The sequence below is a fragment of the Hippoglossus hippoglossus genome, chromosome 22 (assembly GCF_009819705.1).
Source record: "Hippoglossus hippoglossus isolate fHipHip1 chromosome 22, fHipHip1.pri, whole genome shotgun sequence".
NCBI lineage: Eukaryota > Metazoa > Chordata > Actinopteri > Pleuronectiformes > Pleuronectidae > Hippoglossus > Hippoglossus hippoglossus.
This window is the reverse complement of record NC_047172.1, coordinates 11,947,515-11,967,575: the sequence shown is the minus strand read 5'-3', so window position 1 is coordinate 11,967,575 and position 20,061 is coordinate 11,947,515. Positions and strand designations below refer to the sequence as shown.

The window sequence follows — 20,061 nt, the reverse complement described above, 5'->3', positions numbered from 1 at the left end:
GTACAAACTTGTAGCGTAAAGTGCAGAGGCATGAAAAACCAGCGGACAATGTCTTTGGAATGGTGTCGCACAGTATCAGCAACCACATCTCATGTCCTCCTTCGCCACATTGAGTTGCTCGTTGTCATGGAGATGGTTTTAATTGTTATCACGTGACAACAAAACAAAAGAAAAATGAAGCCATCTCCATGACAGCAAGATGTGGTTTAAAGACTAAGATGCCACAGGTTCGACCTTAACAAAAGGTCCAACCTTTTTGGGGTCAGAAATCCACAGCAGTGACTCACTGTTAGTGATAGTAGCCTCTATATACAGTATTTGTGCTGACATCTACATGTAATTTAAACATTTTATCTACATTCAGCAGTCTTTTCCCTTAGTAGTAGATTCTACCTGTAGTCGTAGCTGCCAGGGCGTTGAAGGGACTCAGGTTGGTGGTGGTTGATGACTGTGGTTGGCTGGTGAGCCTAGTCCTGGTGTATGAGTTTGCTCTTCTGTGCACCCGAGTGACAGGCACACAGAAAGTGCCAGTGTTAAGCCTGTATGCCTGTTGCAGTGTCATCAGAGAAACTGTACATTCATGTTTAAAGTACCTAAAAGGACAGAGCATACAATCGCTTGGAGAAACAAAGGAACTGTACATGATTTGATGCGTTGAGTGCCAGCTCATTTGGCAGACACGTTACTCATAACATTGCAGCAGGGTCTGCTCTAAAATTGTGCTCTGGTGGGGCTCTCGGAAACCTTCAGTCTGCTTTTCATTTCCAAACAATCAAATGTCGAGCAGGCTTTCCACTACGGCGGTGTGGGATCGGGACAATACTTTCACCTGCTGTCACCAGTCTGCCTCCAGTGTTGCACCAAAATGTCACTGGTTGTAGTTGCAGTGACGTAATAATGCATCATTATTCATCTGGAAGTGTGCTTCCAACGCTCTTGGAAGCATACTTTTTGCTACCGTGCGTCAGTGTCCGTTCTGCCTATACAAGAGTGTCAATGACGGCTAGTGTGAAGCTGCTGCATCATAGTGTTATGAGACCACAGAAAACACACACACACACAAAGTCTGTTCCATTAAGCCAAGGTTGAGTCACGGAGGGCGCAGCTGACCAAGTTCTACAAGCAGACGTCCAGTCTGAAAGTACAGCTCTCCACTCCTAAAGTTGTGTAGGTGTGTGTATACACCTCACATATCCGCCAAATGTATTTATTTGTGTATGTTTAATCAAGAGGATGCAGGTATTTTCACCTCCACACGTCTCCTCCGGGAGCGGAAGGTGACCAGCGCTCTTAACCAGTCATCCCGCTCCCTCCCTTCCCTCTGTGGCCGAGTCGGTACTTGGTGCCCGGTGTCCTGTGGCCAGCCAGTGGGCAGTGCTGTCAGTGATACCCGCCCATGAGGCTGAATCACATCATAAGGCCCCCATTGTGTTCACAGGCTGGATTGGGTCTCACTCAGTGTGTCATTCAGCAGCCACTTGTATAACCAGGAGACATTCTGGTGCCTGCTTCTGTTTCTGGTTCGTACTTTCTTTGCCAGCCACACAGAGCCACTCTGTTCTGCCTCTGGGCTTATTTGACTTTAATTTGGGAGATTTTACCAAAGCTCCCCACTCAGCTCCTACTTCGGCTCAAAGTCAAATTGATTTATGTGAAGACAATTGCGGCAAAGCGCTTTTGAGACAGTGTCTATGAGTTCACATGGTCTGTTTTGTTTGTTTACATGGGTCTCTTTATTTGTCGGGGACCGCATTGGGCTCGGTGTGCCAGAGTCGTCACATGGCTGGTGTCTAATTTGGAAAACACAGAATATCAGCAAGCCTGCTGGTTTGTGAGCAAACCGAGTAATAGAAATCAAAATGAGAATGTAATTCTCGGCTAAAGGTTGTTGTAATTGTAACATCTGCGCTCGTTGTCTCTCCAGCATTCAGCTGTTTGATTGTCTTGTATTTTGGATAAGGAGAACATGTTCAGCAACAATGTTCTTGTTGTATTCCCCAGTGCGTCCAGAATCAAGCAGTTTTGCTCGTGTGCGCGTCAATTGTTTGATATGTATTTTTCTCTGTGGATTCACGACTGCCTCGATTCTCTGGAGATGATGAAATAAAGCTAAATTATTGATGCGTGGGTGGATCTGAAGGGTCTTTATAGTCATCGCCAAGACATGATCATCAGCAACGCGGATAAATGCTTCCTTCTCTCCTCTCCCGCTCTGTCATCTCTTAGATGTGCGTGCGGCCAGGGAGCAGATACACATGGGGGGAGTGACCTATCCCACGCTGCCACTGCATGAGGCAGTGCCCCGGCCCCAATCAGGTTATGGCCAGCCCCCCTCCGCCTGCTCGCCGGCAGGCTCCTTCACTGGACCCCTGCCTCCTCAGCCCCACAGTGCCTACTTCAGCGGGATGACTGGACCACAGCACCCCTTCTACAACCGGGTGAGACAGAACAGGGACTCACGAGTAGATAACCTAGTCTTCTACCTTCTATTTAGAGTCCATCTAGTGCCATCCAAAAATAAAGTAACTGTTTGTCAGGGTCATAAAATAACATGTCACTTTCTAACAGCGAAAGTAGAAACAGCGTCTGTCACCTGAGGTACACACACTGATCCCCACAACCACAAGCAACCACACATCTTTCTGAGTTTACCTCCTCTGTTCCTCTGTTATAATTGTTTAATGTTGCAATGACCCATTGGTATTTAAAACTGAGTGAATTGTGCAGTAAACAGATCTTTGTTTGTACCACATGACACGATTAAGTTAGAAATGTTATCATCTCCCCACTGCATTTTTGTCAGATGTGTTCCCATGAGTTCCCTCGTATGATTTTATGATTTTCATTTTGTTTTTACTTCCTCTCTTCTCCCCCTCCCCTGTATTACTTCCTTCCTCCCTCGTAGCCTTATTTCCCACATCATGTGTATCACCTGCCACGGCATTACTCCCACCATGCTCCCTCATCCTCGCATCTCTCCATTAAACCAACTGGCCTACCTATGGACACCAATGGACTTGTAAGTAAAGAAGTAGTGCACTATAGTTGGTGTTGCAGTTACATTATGCAACAAAATTTTCTGTGTGATTGGACTGATTGAAAGTTTCAGTATCCCAGCAGCACCAGTTAGGGGAGACGTTATTCTGTTTGCATTCATATTTTCTTAAATGTAATAAAGAAAACACCCTCATAGTACTATTATATCACTCACTGTATAATAATATACTATCGGGTCCATTGTGTCGACTTACAGCATGACCTCCTTTACTTTTTTTTCATCTACCTCTCTCCTCCATCCCTCTCTTCCCCACTCTTCAGTTACATTTCCATTAGCTCCTGATGTTTTTAATCTCTTCACTGCTCCATATACAAATCACTGTCCAGCTCCTGATGCTGGTGGGGCTATATCTCAGCTTGTGAGCCCAAACCCAGAGTAAAGACGTCAAAGGTTAAACCGTAAATTGAGCGGTCATGAACTCAACCTTCATTAGTCCTTGTGTCTCCATTCTGTGCCTACGTCAGGATGTTATTGCAGAGGATGCCAGAGAAAGCCTCCCCTCCTCCCCCTCTGACCCCGCCATGGTAACCTGACTAACATTAGCTGACTTATTAGCACCCATGCTGCACACGTACAGTTGTGCTGCACTGTGCTTATCCAAACATAACTAGTCCTTCGTAATCAGCCTGCTGTCCTGACGCTTCAACCTCATCTTTCATTGATTGTGTTGCATGAATAACATGCACGCCTGAGTGTTTGACAGACCACTTATTTTGTCGCTGTGGTTTATAGAAGCAGAGAGAGCAAATAAAGATAATCACACTGGGCTGCACGGTGCAATGTACTTAACAATATAGAAACAAGCTTCAGCATATGTAAATATAATACGCTGAATGAAGTTAACTCTGATATTGGCAGAGCAGCTTTCATAGTGGGTAAGAAAATGCTGTTTAACCCACTTCAGGAATGCATCACGTGACACTGAAAATAACCTAAATCTCTCCACCCAGATATTCACACATTTCAAGAGCAGGCAGCCACTATTAGAACAATTTGATGATAACAGCACTCTGCTCCACAAAGCCACTTATCAGCGCACTGCCAGCAAGCATTTAAAGGAGCTGTACGAAAGATTAAAACACAGATTACTATGTAATTTTCATTCCCTCTATCTCTTCTGACTGTATATTTCTATTTTTACATTTCTTAAAATCCTTCCCTTTAAACTGACATCGCTCTTTTTAATTTTTGTACCGTTTTCCGTTCCTCATATCTTCGCTGCTCTTTTGTCTCCTTTGTTCCTCAGTATAAATTTCCTCAGTTTCCTCCCGTTCTGGCTTTTCGATGTACGTTAGCCCATCTTATCCCAGTTTGGTTTGCTCTTTATCTCGTTGTGCAGTGCTCATGTGTGTGCCTGTATTTCTGCAAATCTGCGAATGTGGATGTGTGTGCGCACACTCGCTCATTTGTGTGTGACTCTTTGTCATATGTAAGCGGGCCTAGACCAGTGTAATTGCCTCGCCGATATAACTGTGAGTATGGACTCCTTGGCCTGCTGGGATTATCATCAGAGCAACTGTTGGTGCTGGCAACACACACACACACACACACACTCTAACACACACACACACACACACACACACACACACACACACACACACACACACACACACACACACACACACACTGACAAAGAGCCCAGCGCTGGTAGAGCTTATCTCCTTACCAAGACGCTTCCTCCCTCACAGAGCTCTGTTTCCTCTTCCCCATCCTTCTGCCCGGCCCTGAGCTCAGCCCAGCTGTAATTACGGTCTTATCAAACACACACACTGGGAGGGTTCACATAAACACACACACACAACACACACAGACATGCAGACACACCCGCAGACATTCACGCTATTGCTCGTGTTCTTAGAACACATGTCGCAGTCTGAGTCGAGGAGTCGCGTTCAAAGCCTCTCCTGAAGTGAAACCTCTGCCTTTTTCCAGTCAGAGTGAGAGATGTCTCACTCTCTCTCTCTCGCTGGGTCTTTCTCTCCGTCTCTGTCTCTTTCTCAATCCGTTCTGTCTGCAGAGATGATGACTGCGAAAAGCCCGCTGACTCTGGCGAAAACAACTAAATCTCCTTGTGTCATAATTCAACTTCCAATAGCCTTTTCTTTTCCAGCCTGACGTAGCTGGCTGACTGAGCGGTGGCAGCTGTAAAGGAGCCGTGTCCTTGCCTGCTGTGCGTCGGATAAATGTCTGTCTGCACTGCTGTCAATGTCTCTCCTGTCCCCTGATGATGAGTTCAACATGTGTGCAGCTTGTCTGTCGTAATTTCTGCCTCCTCTCTTCTTTCCTTTTTTCTTCACAGGTACAGTCTCGGCTTAAAAATAATGTCATGAGCGTCTGTGTGTATTTCCGTCTGACTATTTGTCTGTCTGCTTCTTTTTTGTCTCCTCATGAAGCATTTAAAGTCGCTGCCTTACAAATTAAAGCAGGTACACCTTTGGTTTCATCGCTTTCACCTCCACACCCAACATTTTCTCCATCTTGCACCTGTCTCTTCCTCACCTTTAACGCTAACACATTGGTTCATTAAGCATGCTGTAGAAGAAGATGATAATAGAAGTCAAAACACATGTCCTGTAGTAGTACAGTAGATTCACTAATGTAGTTTCATTCGAGAGAAATCCCTCTCTTATGTGGACATGAACAGTAGTTATCCTCCCTGTGTGCCAGTTTTCATCCTCTTGCCCACCACTACAGAAAGTTGGCCCCTACTCTTGTGTACAGTGTTGTGTGAGCTGCTTATTTTTTTTTGTCTAACAACCACTCACAGTCCGACAAAGCTCTTCTTTCCTCTCCCTCGAAACCATAAACAAAACCCAAAGGAAGGCCGAGTCTGAAGCTGTTCCTTAATGGTGTTAATAGCTGGGAGATGGGGGAGGACAGAGGTGAGGAAAGGGGTGGGAAGAAGAGAGAAGCAGAGTGATGGAAAAGAGAGGAGGAGGTCAGTGCAGGAGACTGAGGGGGAAGGAATGTGAGAGGGAGGAAGGGAGGGAGGGAGGGAGGGAAGGAAGGAACAAGAGTGAAGTTACACAAAGACGAGCTGGTGGGGTGAGTGGAAGAAGGGAGGGGAGTGGGACGCAGGAGGGTACATGCGGCTTGTTTAGTTTACGTGCCAGCAGGGTGGCGTGTTGTCTGTCTGCGAGGCCTTCGACAGCATCAACAGGCCACTGGCATTACTCACATCAAGCCTCATAGCTCCTCGCCGGCCCGCTGCTTCAGCTCGGCTCCGCTGCGCCTCACAGACTTGCAGGCTCCATCCCTCAAGTGTTGTGCACACACTTTACTCGCTTTATGTATACAGTGAGGAAAGGGGAATAAGAGCAGGTAATAGTGTATTTGGATAGGTTGACAGCCATGTTTACTTTGACACTTTGCACTGTGTGACTGGTGGAGAAAGTTACGGTGTGTGGGATTGTGGTGTGTCGCGCCTCTGTCTGCGTCGCAGCAACTGGCCTGCACGACTCTGCCAGGAATTGTCGCTTGTTTTGAACCTAATCGATTGGGTCAGGAGTGATGAGCTGCTCTAACACAGTGTGTCGAGTTTGCCCCGGTGACCTTAATCCACTGGAAAACTCTGAATACCTTTTCTCATTATGTATGCACGTGTCTGTGTAGGTTTCTGCCGGAGCCCTGCTCAGCTCTATGAACACAGATGCCGTGTGTGAGCGTCTCAAACAGATGGATGGAATCGACTCCAGCATGCTGCCTCAATACACCTCCATCATCAAGAAGGTGTGTCTGTCAATAACAGGCAGATTTCGATCCATATGTTTCTAAAGCTTGTTATTGAAGAGGGGAAAAAAAGTTTTCTGATACTTTGCGGATAGTTAACGCGCATGTTGTTTTCATATTCTTTACATAGTTTCTTTCCAGTTTCCTTTTTAACTGCCTCCTCACACAATAATGTTGCCTGATTCTAATTTAAACACATTCACAAACCAATCCATCCTTTCCTTGTCCATTGCAGGCCAATGTAAACGGCCGCGTGCTGTCTCAGTGTAACCTGGATGAGTTGAAGAAGGAGATGGAGATGAACTTTGGCGACTGGCAGCTCTTCAGGGGAATGGTGAGACTAAATTCCTCCCTCACTTCCCTCACAGCCTGATTTAATATCGCTGCCCTGTGGGGGTCTCGTGTTAAACATATAAAGTTGCAAATGGGATGAGAGATTATGGTGTGTTGAGTCAAATCAAAAGAAGTGGGCCATCATGATTAAATGACAAAAAGTCCACCACATAACAACCACCTTTTCATTACTCTATAGAGTCAAAGCCTGAAATAGATTTACAATAGCGCACATTCTCCTCTGTGATACTTTGCAGACACTTTTCCTGCCAGAGCCGTCCTGCTGTTGAAACATGTCAGCTCCTGTTTATTCCAAAAAGAAGCAAGACAGGATCACAAAATACGACATCTTGTAGCAGCGCTGAGATATATTAGGATCGGAGATTTTATAATCCGTATTACGAGAAGGTCATTCAGCCAGGAGTCCTGTCGGCTGAGCCGCGGCTGAAATCACTGACACATGTAGCCGGCTCCGCTCCGTCAGATGTCAGTCTGTGCTCCTAATACCAAACCAGAGCCCGGGATTGGTCGTGTTTTACCGGGGATCTGATGCAGGGGCAACACATACGAGCAGCTGGAGAGTGCAGTGTCCTGACGGCTTCACGTACTAAACAGTGTTGTGTTGCCAGGACGCAGCCAGCACAGCCATCTGGTTCAAGATGGCTGCCTGGTATCTGTATGAAGGGAGGTTATTGTTGGGCAGGAGTGGACAGCTGAATAGCTCTACTTAAGGAACAGCTCACAGTGCTCCTCTCGCAAGCACATGCTTTTGTTGTCGCCTCACATTCCTGTTTTGTACATCACATGCTCTCAAAAAACATGTTTACGACCAACTCCGAAACCCAACTCAAAAGTTTTGTTGATGTGAAATCTTGAGCCATGATGCTTTTTCCCAAGGTGATGGAGCAACGTCATGCTGAAAGCCAGGCTGTGCTTCACGATGAGTCCCGGGCTCTGAGCGAGCAGGGCAGCAGCGTGCACCACGTTGAGCCCGTCAGGCGCCCAGGAGGAGCCCCGTCGGAGGCGGCGGCGTTCAGCCTCAACCTCAGCTTCGAGGAGCTCAGCGGGGCCGGGCTGGAGGAGCCCCCGAGAAACAGCACCAACTTGCACTGGCCGGTCAGTCTTTTCCACCACCACCTCAGATACGATCACACACACACACACACACACACACACACACCCATCGGATGTGTGTGTGCATATTATACTCAACCCAAAACAGATGAGTAAAAGTTGCAGGTGTTAGCATATGTGTGTGAGTGTGTTACTCGCAAGGTCATACGCCCCTAACTGTCACATGGCCACGTGTCCTCTGCACCGCGCAGCCGTTCCGCCAGCGTGTTACTGACCTCAGTGGTTTCACATTAATGTGGTTTTACGTGAGAAAAGAGAACGGCACAGGAAGCTCATGGTGTTCGCGGAGATGGAAGAATTAAAAATACACACATGTACACACAATCTGCAGTGCAGCAAAAAGGTGTTGAGGGCCCCGTGTTTGTTATTTTCACCTTCCCCTATTCCCAATTTGCAAAATCTGCAAGGCACGAGCAAACACTCACACGTAGACAGCTGGCTCCGAAGCTATTTTATATGATCGCACTTTTTGATGTGTTTCAAATTCAAATCAAGCAAGGCTGCAAACACACCACGCCTTTTCATCGCCGCTCAGTCTGCGATCTTTGCCGGCAACTTTAAATTCGAATATATGTTACTAATGCACTGTAACTGCCACTTTTTCTATATTTATAATATGAAATATGCAGTGTAAAGGAACAGCGCACAACCATGGTGCTATGATTCAACACAAATATATTCTTCAACAAACTCACGCGGCTGTTTACAAACCAACCCTGATTCTGTCTCGTCTTGTCAGGTGGCAAATCACCGCACCTCAAGCATGTCCAGCCTCAACTCCCAGGAATCCTCCAATGACATCTGCAAGCTGACAGACAAGCAGCAGGCCGAGTATAGTGATGCCTACAGGGAGTACATCGCTCAGATGGCCCAGGTGGAGATGTCCGGCAGTGGAGGAGAGCGGCCCGTGCAGCCCCACCCCGGCCAGTTCCTGCAGGCTGCCAGCTCAGAGGACAGAGGGGTGGGTGGACAGTCACAAGTACACTGTGGAGTTTTTGTCAATGCATCACTGGCGACATGAATACTTTAGTCAAATCCGAGCAGAAGCTCCCCGCTGTCAGGAAAATAACTTGTGGTAACCGTCGTCATTAATCTGTGTCGACGTATTCCTGAGGTCAGCCTGAATGCTATGTTGTTCTTTAACTTGTGCTTTTTACATTTTTTTTATTTCTCTGGCCTGTGCAGTAGTAAACGTTTTATTCTGGAACAGAAAGGGGGGAAATCTCTGCTTCTTGTGTTTCTTAATTATTGACTTAAACTCCTTGTTTGTCTTGGCACATAAAAACAGACAGGAATCCCCTCTACTGAGGCCTCTCTGCCAATCGCTCAGGATACTGTATATTTTCATGTTATTCTCATTGAAATTCTCTTCCCATTCGTCAGGCTAAGGAAGGAGCTGACCAAGACGGCCGCAAGTCCCTCAGCAAGAGAGGCTCCAAGACTATTGATGCCACAGACTTCGCCTCAGGGGGCGATGCCCCGCCCCTGGACCCCATCAGTGAAGAGGATGAGAAGCTGGACCACAGCTCATCCTCCAGGACCCCGGGCCCCAGGAAGAAGGCAGCTGGGTCGTACTACCACAAGCTTCCCAACGATGAAGACTCTGGCCCAGACGACGCTGACAACACCACACCTCTCCTCCACAAAGAGGCTCTTTCATCCTACAGAGCCTCCCACCCCGCTGGGTTGCTGACCAAGCCCGGCTTCCTCAGCGAAATTCTCCTGGATAAGAAGGACTCGTCTGACTCGGGGATGCGCTCCAGCGACAGCTCCTCGGACCGCTCCTCGGACCGCTCCCTGGAGGAGGCTCAAGGTGACGCTGGCGCAGAGGGAGATGCTATGAGGCCCGGGATGATTGAGCTGGAGCTGGAGGGGCTGGTGAAGAAGAGAGGCCTCCTCCCCAGCAGCCTGAGCGGCCTGCAGGACGCCACAGTGACCCGCATGTCCATCTGCTCCGAGGCTCCGTCCGAGGCCAGCCTGATGGCCAGCAGCCCCGACGAAGGATGGCCGTCCAGCAACATTGGCAACCTCAACCGCACGGCCAGCAACACCACGCTTAACAACAACACAAGCAGTCCCACTGACACCAACACAAACACCAACAACAGCCGTCAGCGGCAGGCCAACATCACAGGCACACAGTCCACCACCAACTCCTCCTTGGGCATCGACATCTCACCGGCCATCGTCATCACCCCCGGCAGCAGCGGCGACACCACTAACACCACGACTGCCACCATCCACAACCAGAACCTGCTCACCATCAGCCTTGGAGACGAGAGGGAGAGCGTCCTCTGAGCAGGAGCCAAACGTGTTTGTTGTTCTGATGAGTGGCGTGTAGGCTGCTCTTCTTGATGTTGTCGTTTGATGTTGTGACGTGTTCCAAAGAATTAGAGGAGAGTAGTGTTTCAATGTTTGGAAGAAAGTGTAGGAAACCAGCTGTGAGTAGTACTAGGATACATCTGTAGTTACATTAGTATTTAATTACACCAGGAAATGCTTTGGTCAGGTCAAATCGGGGATGTTTTACCTTCCCTTGTGTTACGATGCGTGTTCCTCTCCTCTGTTTGGATAGTTACTGTGCGATTTCTCTCACGTGAACGTGCTGCTGTCGTGTGGAAATGTTGTGTCGCATGATGAGATGTTACTTGTTGTGGACAAATTGTTGCAGGCGCCGTTTCAGGAAACGAGTAAAAATATGTAATAGATTTGAAATAGATGGCGTAGACAGTGGTACGGTGTTGTTGGTATTTTCTGTGGTAGAAGAAAGCGCATGCACTCGACTCCAGAGCGGTATCGGCCTTTTTTCCGAAATTCCTTGTGAAACTGTGTTTTGTGAATCAATAAACTTGTGGACCCTGTGGACTCGGTGTCATGTTTTCTCTTTTTTCCGCCGCTTCTCACAGGAAAACCAGCTGTGATCGGTGGAGTCGTGTAGACTGAGATTTAGCCGCTAAGTAAATTCATCTAAGTCTTTTTTTTTTAACGTTTTTTAATGCAGTTTGATGGAAGACAGTTGCAGGCTGAGATGAGGGTTGTCACTGGAGGGTTCCATGTAGGGCCGATAGATGGCGCACTTTCCATACGAACGTGTTGCAGGCTGGTGGTGTGGTCTCACTCTGTCAGACAAGTGGGAAACAACTTGAGCTCAGTGACCCTCAAAGTTAGACCTGCTGGGGTCTTTGGGCAGTTTTTATTCATTTAAGTTTTTTACATTTCACCGTAAATTACTAGAATTATAATTCATACATCAATACATTATTTGTTTCAACAGCCGTAAAGAGAGTTCACTTGATCCAAACAGATCCCATGAAGTGGTACTCAGGGGATGAATCATCATTACATGTGGGTGTGCAGCCTGGTGGGTGGGTGGGGGGGGGTTTGTGGTGTTAATGTGAAGGCGATGATGATTGACAGGCATCTTTATCCCCCAGCAGCCCCAGGCCCCTTGTACCTTCTCCAGACTGATGCCACTTGCACAGTGCAGTGTTCAAGTCGTTCACTGTGTTCATATCACCAGGTCATTTCAAAGGCTAGAAGCAGAAACTGTTCAATAGTGCTCCAACTACTTGATGTATCTTGTGTGAGAAGTAGAATCGGTGTCATTTGCTGTATCAAAAGACAGAAGAACCCATTTTTAAAGCCCTTACACCAAACCCCAGTTAAAAAAAAAGAAAAGGGAATTAAAACCCATAGCTTCCCAGAATAACACTTTTGGGAACAGCAACGCATCAGCGGCCCACTTTCACCTCAAGTTAAATTTCCATAATTGTCCCCCCTCTTCTTTTAAACACTGCCTACAGCCCCATAGCATTAATGGTTCAAGCTGTCACGCAGAAAACCCATTTAATCCTATTTACTTTACATGGCATGTGAGGAAGTAGAAGTGCAGCCAGTGTGCCCCAAATAAGCTGCGACGCAACTGTGCGCCTTAACAGGTCGCGTTTGCCCCCGAGGAGGGAGCGTTTCCAGCCATTATGGGGTCACACAGTGCAGGTCTGATAAGGACGCTTTGTTGTGCAGCTCGTCTCTGAAGTGCGTCACATGTTCTCTGTACATAAAGCAGCCCCTCGTGTCCATACAGCTGTGGGGGAATGTCAGCTGGACGCACAGCTGGGACACTGGGTTTTCCACGCACTGGTTCCATGACACCAATTCATCCACTCCTTCAAATAAAAAAAAACACCCTCCAAATGGTTGTCGTTTTTTCGATTTATTTTTGTATAAAAAAAAGGTACAATTTACATTACTTTTATAAAAAGTCTCAGCATAATTAAGTACAACATTACACTTTTGCAGAAGTGTCAAATTCCTGCAACTATACAAGATAAACCCCCCGATGAGGGTTGACAAAGGTTTCATTCTTTTCATTTTGACTTTTTTCTTTTTAAACAGCGTCCAGTCCTTCGTGTGCCAACAAATCGGACAAGACAAGACTAAACTTTTTACAGTAACTAACCCAAGTTTTTTTTTCTTCTATTCACGTTCCCACCTCCGCAAAAAAAGCGAAGACTTCAACAAGGAGAGGGGAGGACAAGGGGGTGAGGGAGAGGGGAGAGGAGGAGAGGGGAAATAATCCTTGGGACAATAATCTCGTTTTTCCTCCCATTTACGGGAATATAACGCGCCTTCCATTTTCCAGAAAGGACCCACAAATAATAATAAAAAAAAGATCTTAAGTTAAATAACAATGAAAGTGTCCAAAAAAAAAAATAAAACAGAAAAACACATCACATAAGATTGTCCCATTATAAGCAACAAAAAAAAGTCTCTGGGTTTCAGCGTCAGAAGAGAGAGAGAAAAAATAACATGAGTCCAGGCCTGGAGGAGGACAGAGGTTGGTGGAGAGTTGGGGGAGGAATGGGGGGGGGGGGGAGTAAAGTCCTGCTCCCCAGGTCCTGCGCGCGTGCGTGTGTGTATGAGAGAGAGAGAAAGAGAGAGAGAGAGAGTGTGTGTGTTTTTTTGCGTCCTGACCAAACACCTGCAAAAGATTGAGAAAGAGAGGCGTGTTTAGAAAATGCAAACAGGGCAGAGATCCGGACAGACTGGCGCCAGGGAGGAAGCCGCAGTTTTTAACATTTAACCAAACACTCCCAATACTAAGCAAACCCTGCGCTCCAGATGTACACACACACACACACACACACACACACAGTCACAGTCATGCAGGGAGAAGGGAGGACACACACACACTTTTTACGCACAACTTCAACCTACAATCTGGGGAAGAATCAGCGTAATTGCCGCTCAGCTGGCGCCTACCCACTTCTTGTACCAATTATGTGCAGACATCGTAGTAGCAGTAATCCAAACAGCCATTATTTCTCCTGTTGCAGATGCTCTTCATTATAGACACAAGAGGCTATAATACAAGCCTGACGACTACCGCTTGTGTACAGTAACCCAAGCAGCCTGGAGCCAGTGACTTCCATTTTACTCCACATAGCTCCAGTGCAGAGGAAAAATAATAATAATAATAATAATAATAATAATAAGGCTGCAAATGTGACTTTATACAATTTGATCCATGTGTCTTTGGATGTGGGAGAAATCCTGAAGAAGCCCATGGTGGAATCTGGTTTTATTATTATTATTGTTATGAATAAATATCTGCTTTAATGGACGATCCAAAGGAAGTTGACTGACTGTGTTTTGCCATAACTGACGCCCCAGTGTTGCAGCACGTTCTCATGCAATAAGAACAACACACACACACACACACACACACACACACACTGGGACCGTAACAACAACGCGAGCGCACATTAGCAAATGGCACAAATGCATTGGTGAATGAATAATTGTGAGGCGTCCTGCTCCAGCAGACTGAGACAGTCTGTAGCAGCGGAGCCCGAGAGGAGCCCTGGACAGACTGCAGCAGCAGCAGCAGCAGCAGACATGAGGACAGCCTTTACTCACCGCTTTAACGATGCAGAGTCCGGCTGTCATCTGTCATCAGCTCTGACGGCAACTCCGGCGACTACAAACAAACAAAGACAAACAAACAACAGAGCGTTAATTCTTTTTACGCAGCATCCAAATCCAAGTGCCCGACGCTGCCACAGCGCAGTGTAGGTCGGAGCTCTTCCTCTTGTCATGAACAAAAGAAGAAATGTACACATACATGCCATTTTCTTTCTCCCCCCCCCCCACCCACCCCCCAACAAGCCATTTTGTGCGCACAAGGCGCAGCAGCTATGCGCACAGATAAAATACGCACTGGATTTTCCTCCACAAACGCACCACCACCATCCAGCCGCTTGCCGTTTTCTGACGAGGACGCGCGTGTGTAATTACCTGTAACGACAGGATGCTGATGTCTGTGTTGAGGGTGGTCAGCGGGGTCCTGCTCGGAGCCTGCCCCGGCCGCGCGGGGTGATGCAGGCTGGTGAGTGCGACGCTAGAGTCCAGCGCGATCTGCAGGTCCAGGATGTAGTCGATGACATGCTGCAGGATTTCCATCTTGCTGACGTTCTTGTTCTGCGGGATGCTGGGCACCAGCTCCTTCAGCTTGGAGTAGCAGTCGTTCATGTTGTACAGGAGGCTGAGCGGGTCGTCCACCGGGGTCTTGCTCCGGGAGATTCCCAGGGAGTGCTCCGATAGGTTCGCGCTGCTCTTCCGGAAGGACCGCACGGGGCTTATTGCTTTCATTTTAAATCAGTGTTGATGTTTTAGCGAAGGGAAGCTGCGGTGGTTCTTCTTTTTAAAGTCCCGGTTGGAGCCAGACGGTGAGCGATCAGACTGGGTTACTAAACTGTCAGTGCGCTTTATATAGGCGGCAGGCTGGGCATGCGACACGGGCGGGACAAACGCGACGATTGGGAGCGGCCACGGTGTCACTCAGCGCCTACGAGCCCTGCTATTGGCTGCGATTGCGGAAACCCATCCCCTTCTCCTCCGCGTTACCGGTGGCAACGCGAGCTGGAGGCGGAGCGCAGAGGGCGCTCCAGCAGCTCCGGTGGGCAATTGGGGAAAATTAAGCCCTTACCTGTTTCTGATCAAGAAAATTAATGATTTGCGTGGCTGTCAATTGACTATGGCATGGTGTGTGCACGCGCCAGCACCCCCGCGTGCGTGATTTTGATTTGATCTCGTGGTTCTGCAGTGGAGATCAAGCAGAAATTCATTTATACTTCAAATTCACCAAGAGAGCAGCCAAGAGAAAATAACATTTCACAAACTCCATGTGCAACACTATATGAGTTTATTTTTAATAACTGATCAGAACGACAGATCAGTAATAAAAACCAGCAGCCATGCTTTTATTCTCCTTCTCCTTCCTGTTGCGGTGTTTGGAAGGTGAGGGGCAGTGATGGCATCAGGCGCGTCTGATGATTCTTAATTCACACCAGCCCGGACCGGTGTGCGCGTCTCTGTGTGTGTGTGTGTGCGCGTGGAGGCAAGTTTCATCAAACTGCAGGAGCCTCCAGCAGGAAAATGTTCGTGGTAAAAACAGAAACAGCTTCCACCAGGAACACGGTCGAGAGCGAGAGGAAAGACGGAGCAGTTTTTACGCATGAGAAAACGCGTCCCTGTGCACTGGAGCTTGTGGATCCAATGGTGGTAAACTTGTCCGAAATATAAGATTCACTGTGTTGACGCTCAGATTGTTTTAGTCACTCTCTGTTTTTTGTTTTTTTTACCAACTGTGGCTTAAATTGTGCGTAATCCCTGCAGGGAAATGTCATCGAAACTTTTAGAATTGGTGCGCCACAGTGCCGATCAGAAAATAAACATGATTTACCAGCTGATTTATAAGTTTAAAAAATATTTTCCACACCTTAACGTGTAGCCTATAATACAACTCAAACAAATGTAACAATTACAGTCGTTAAATGATTTTAATGTGCGCACCAAACATCAGTCAGAGCAGTGTTTTATTCAGCACTGCCTCGCGCCACTTCATGGTTTTGGAGTGGGCTTTGCGCATTTATCCAAACACCTCGCGCACCTCCTCTGTAAACGGTCACCTGAGTGTGGTGTTGGTTCACTGAGTCATGACTTACACACACACACACACACGGCTCTCATACCTGAGCACGTGAAGAGGTGACTGCCGATTATTTGACACGTTAATGTTTCCAGAATGAGTCATTTGAAATTACACGCTTCGTTCTGCAGCTGGAGGTGATGGGATAGTGTTCGATGCCACCGACAGACTGAGTGGCCCCGGGGGCAGGTGCGCGTGTGTGTGTGAGCTGTTGTGATGTGCTCCATGTGCGTTTGCATGCATAGTGAATTGGATTGAAATTTGGATATAATATAAAAACAATGCATGTTGTAATGTGGGGTTGGTTTTAAGAGGAGTGGTGATGACTGCAGTTCAAACTCTGGGTGGACTTGAGATGGAAATAGTATTACTTTAATGTTTATTATAATTTTTGCAGGACAGTACAGAGTGAAGGACGCATGCAGGTGAATCTCAGCCAAACCGAGGGAGCGATTCTGCGTAAAGGACAAGATGAGACACAGACAAGCAGCTGGATTATTGAGAGCAGAAACACCGAGAGGAGACAAAAGTTGCTCCGACCCATCAAGGTGTATGTAATGATACATTTGCGTCCAGAAATACAAGACTTAAACTCTCGTGTTCCACAGTACATTTCTAAATCCAACCAAACCGCATCTGTGTCACTGTTCTTTACGCGCGGTTCTCTTCACCAGACACGGACAGATTCTTCCTCGCGATCCTCTTTCCCTTCTCCCTCTCTCTTTTTGTGCATTTCTAATATCACGCGCAGCTCCCACAGTCTGTGTCCACATCTGGTGCAATTGGCTTTTTCCATTTTCTCTCCTCCATCCTCGCGAGCCCGCAGCTGTGCACATTTCCCGCGTCGCACCCTGACTGATGGCTGACGGACAGGTGATGGATTGGCGCAAGGGCACGTCGGTGCAGAGCCGGAGCTGGGCAGAGAACCACCAGGCAGCGGCAGCCTCTCTCTCTCTCCCTCACTCTCTCCCTCTCACAGACTCTCTGGCGCCGGCGCCGTGACGTCATCCCATTCACAGCAGCCCTCGAGCCAGGCCTCGCGGCGCCGCTGAGGCGGTTTCCATGGAGACGGGGTTTCGGAGGTGGTTCTCAGCTGATCGACCCGGGACTCGGGTGTTTTTTCTCGGGGTCGCTGCGGGTTTGCGCCTCGGTGGCGGTCTGAGGGTCTAGCAGCCATGAGTTGCAGGAGGAGAACACGCGGAGCTTCACTAACACGACATGTGACCAACAGGGAGGAGAAGAGTTTGAACTGGCCACTGATGGAATGTTACAGTCATTCACACTTTTTGGACGCTTGTAGTTTCATTTCAGAGGAAATCATTTGACCTACACCTTTACACCTCCAGGCTCCATTTATTTAACATCTTGAGTTTACAAATTCATAAAAAACACTTTTTGTTTTTTGATTGGTTTATTATCATGATAAGTAAACAACACAGACAGTGTAAACAAAGTCTAAACAATATTTGCATTAATGTGATAATATGATGATCTAATCAAATATAGAATTTTGTAAGTGAAACCTTTACACGTGATATGAAAAAGTTTAAATAATCTCTTGCAACAGTTTGAACAGTAAAACGATACTTAATGCATCTTAATGCATCAATAAAATGATGCTTTAATTTAATGTGGAATAGTCCTCACAGAGACAATTTCCTCCACTTTGAATATACTTAAACTTTAATTACTTGTGAGTAAATCTTTCTAATTATACTTATTTTAATGTAGACTTGTAATGGAGTATTTTTAATTTAGCAGGATTGCTCATGTAATTTGAAAACCTCCACAAACGCTGAAATCCACCAACTCCATCCCTTTGGTTGCTGCTAGTTCTTGCAACTATATTATTCTTTACCTCTTCTTTTTATAACCTGGAAAACCTATTAAAATGTTCTTTGTATTAAACTCTTGAGTGTTTGGGGTGTGAGAGATTTCCACTGAACTTTCGGGAACTTTACTGAAGGCAAATTTTAGAACTGACCAAACCTAACCTGCCCTGCCCTCTGCTTGTTTGTCATGTGAGAGCTGTGTCCTCTCTGTTTCACAGGCTGCTTGTTTCCAGATGTGACAGCGTGATGACCGACATCATCTGACCCAGAGTCAGTTTGTCAAATGACCAGGATCTGTTTGTTTATTTTAGTTTGTTAACCAAAAAGAGTTTGTCACGGAAGAAGCACAGAGCCACAAGTCATATTTTAAGTTTCTCTGAAAGTTTGCCCCTCCAAGAGTGAAAGACATTCCTCAGTCCCAGTGAACAAATAAAAGCTCTCTCTCTCTCTCTCTCTCACTCACCCACTCACACACACACACACTCACACTCACACACACACACTCTTCCACCTTCTCTTCCGTATTAGTTTGGGTTCAGGAGATAAGGTTCAGAAAACAAAGTGGAGCTGCCCACCGGCTCCAGTCCTCCCTGCAGCCCCGGCGTCAGGCTGTCTGCTCCGGCCAACGTGTTGATCCTCCTCCGCTCTGCACGGAGCTCATCTAAAATCATTCACCCGCTTAATTAGTATAATAATAATGAATACTATTACTATTTCTATAATTGCAAAAGATTATTTTAAAAGCAGCTAATAACTGGCAAGGAACTTGTAGTGTGTGTGAGCTGTCCTGGAGTTAAAGACAGGCCATTGTGGGACGGTAGAATAAAATCAAACGTGTTGCCAGATTTTGGAGAATAATCCGTATAGATTCAGTAACAAGTTTAAGATTAAATAAACGATAAATACGAATAATAAAGGCTGGAAATAACCAAAGAGTTGATGTAGACGCTTTAAATATTAAATCATTTGTTTCTACTTCATCTCATCTTGCCTCGACTTCTTTCCACTGATTTGAAGCTATTTCTACAAAACGTGCACTTTTACGCAAAATACTCTGAATTCCTGAACTTGTTTCACGCTCCGTCTCCACCGTAAAATTAAATAAAAAATAAAAAAAAACACGCACACACACACGCAGACTTCGTGTTTCTCCACGTCCATCAGCTCTCGCGCTCTCCTGCTCCTCTCTGCCTGCCACGCGCCTGTCGCGTGCAGGAGTGTGCACATCAGAGAGTCGCGACGACTCTTGTAGCTGCGTCGACCCCGAGGGGCGTGGTCTGCAGTTAGACACCCCCACCCCACAAAACAGCATCAGGAGTTCAGAGCTGAGATCTGTGGCACTTTTATTCCTGTTATAAACACTGATGTTAAAAGTGGCTGCAAACATCATCATCATCCTTCATTATATATCAATCTATGATTAATAGTGTATATTTTTTATGTTTATCTTTACTTTGTCTTTTCTTTAAATTCTACGAAATGTGTCCCAGAGTTTATTGAAAAGTGCTGTACAAATACAATGTATAATGATTGTTAGTGGTATCATTATTATCATAATTTTTAATCTGCAAGTTCATTTAAATACTAAGGTCCCTGAGATCCATTAGCTTTTTCATCATCTATATTTTCTCATCCCAAATCCACCTTTCCGTGCTTTTCGTTAACTTTTAATTTACCTTTTTTGTTTTGTTTTGTTTTGTTTTGTTGTTGACCAACAGCTGAGGTCCAGGTGGGAGAAGCTGAGCGAGTGATGGGTAATTGTGTTGTATGTATTGTTGTTGGCTGTGTGTGCTCTTCACTTTCTGTCTGTGTTTATAGACCAGATTTAGCAATTTATTTGTTGTTTCTTTAAATGTCCAAGAATATAGTTCATAATCACCAGGAGCCCAACATTCATATGTTATGATCAGCAAAATCAATACATTTCTGCCTGAAACACACATCATGTAAATTTAGCATGAGTCCATCTGTCTGGAGTAACTTCA

At 46.4% G+C, this 20,061-nt stretch overlaps 2 protein-coding genes and 2 long non-coding RNA genes across 15 annotated transcripts in view; 3 read left to right on the top strand and 1 right to left on the bottom strand.

The window, feature by feature from the left end:
* Positions 1-11,119, top strand: part of kidins220a (kinase D-interacting substrate 220a) — a 45,984-nt gene extending 34,865 nt beyond the window's left edge. For 3 of the 8 annotated variants that reach the window (XM_034576005.1, XM_034576011.1, XM_034576006.1), the window contains 8 exons: positions 2,227-2,438; positions 2,906-3,019; positions 3,523-3,582; positions 6,671-6,787; positions 7,023-7,121; positions 8,018-8,236; positions 8,994-9,215; positions 9,638-11,119. In XM_034576005.1, coding sequence (XP_034431896.1) covers positions 2,227-2,438; positions 2,906-3,019; positions 3,523-3,582; positions 6,671-6,787; positions 7,023-7,121; positions 8,018-8,236; positions 8,994-9,215; positions 9,638-10,552 — 1,958 coding nt within the window. In that variant the 3' untranslated portion in view covers positions 10,553-11,119. Of the gene's footprint in view, positions 1-2,226; positions 2,439-2,905; positions 3,105-3,163; positions 3,495-3,522; positions 3,583-5,451; positions 5,485-6,670; positions 6,788-7,022; positions 7,122-8,017; positions 8,237-8,993; positions 9,216-9,637 lie in introns of those variants that run through there. The other 5 variants (XM_034576008.1, XM_034576009.1, XM_034576010.1 and 2 more) reach the window with 5 other exon arrangements.
* Positions 11,120-12,451: 1,332 nt separating this feature from the next.
* Positions 12,452-15,014, bottom strand: id2a (inhibitor of DNA binding 2a). The gene is made up of 3 exons (XM_034576014.1): positions 14,552-15,014; positions 14,174-14,234; positions 12,452-13,235 (listed from the first exon to the last, which is right to left on the bottom strand). Exons 1-2 carry the CDS (start codon positions 14,903-14,905, stop codon positions 14,178-14,180), a joined length of 411 nt encoding a protein of 136 aa, XP_034431905.1. The 5' UTR covers positions 14,906-15,014; the 3' UTR covers positions 12,452-13,235; positions 14,174-14,177.
* Positions 15,015-15,124: 110 nt separating this feature from the next.
* Positions 15,125-17,598, top strand: LOC117755865. 5 transcript variants are annotated; one of them, XR_004612684.1, is made up of 4 exons: positions 15,125-15,814; positions 16,376-16,433; positions 16,642-16,792; positions 16,996-17,598. It is a non-coding gene; the product is annotated as an uncharacterized LOC117755865 (long non-coding RNA). The 5 variants fall into 5 exon arrangements; XR_004612685.1 differs by having other exon boundaries at positions 15,125-15,817; XR_004612686.1 differs by lacking the exon at positions 16,376-16,433.
* A 45-nt stretch (positions 17,599-17,643) lies between these two features.
* On the top strand, positions 17,644-19,607 carry LOC117755866. The gene is made up of 2 exons (XR_004612687.1): positions 17,644-17,788; positions 17,821-19,607. It is a non-coding gene; the product is annotated as an uncharacterized LOC117755866 (long non-coding RNA).
* The last annotated feature ends 454 nt before the right edge of the window (positions 19,608-20,061 follow it).

Bases quoted from the DNA above. Each gene is read 5' to 3' on its own strand.
- id2a (XM_034576014.1), bottom strand. From the start codon at position 14,905: ATGAAAGCAATAAGCCCCGTGCGGTCCTTCCGGAAGAGCAGCGCGAAC. The intron at 14,235-14,551 runs GTAATTACACAC...GTTTGTTTGTAG, and splicing joins TCAGCATCCTGTCGTTACAG to TCGCCGGAGTTGCCGTCAGA.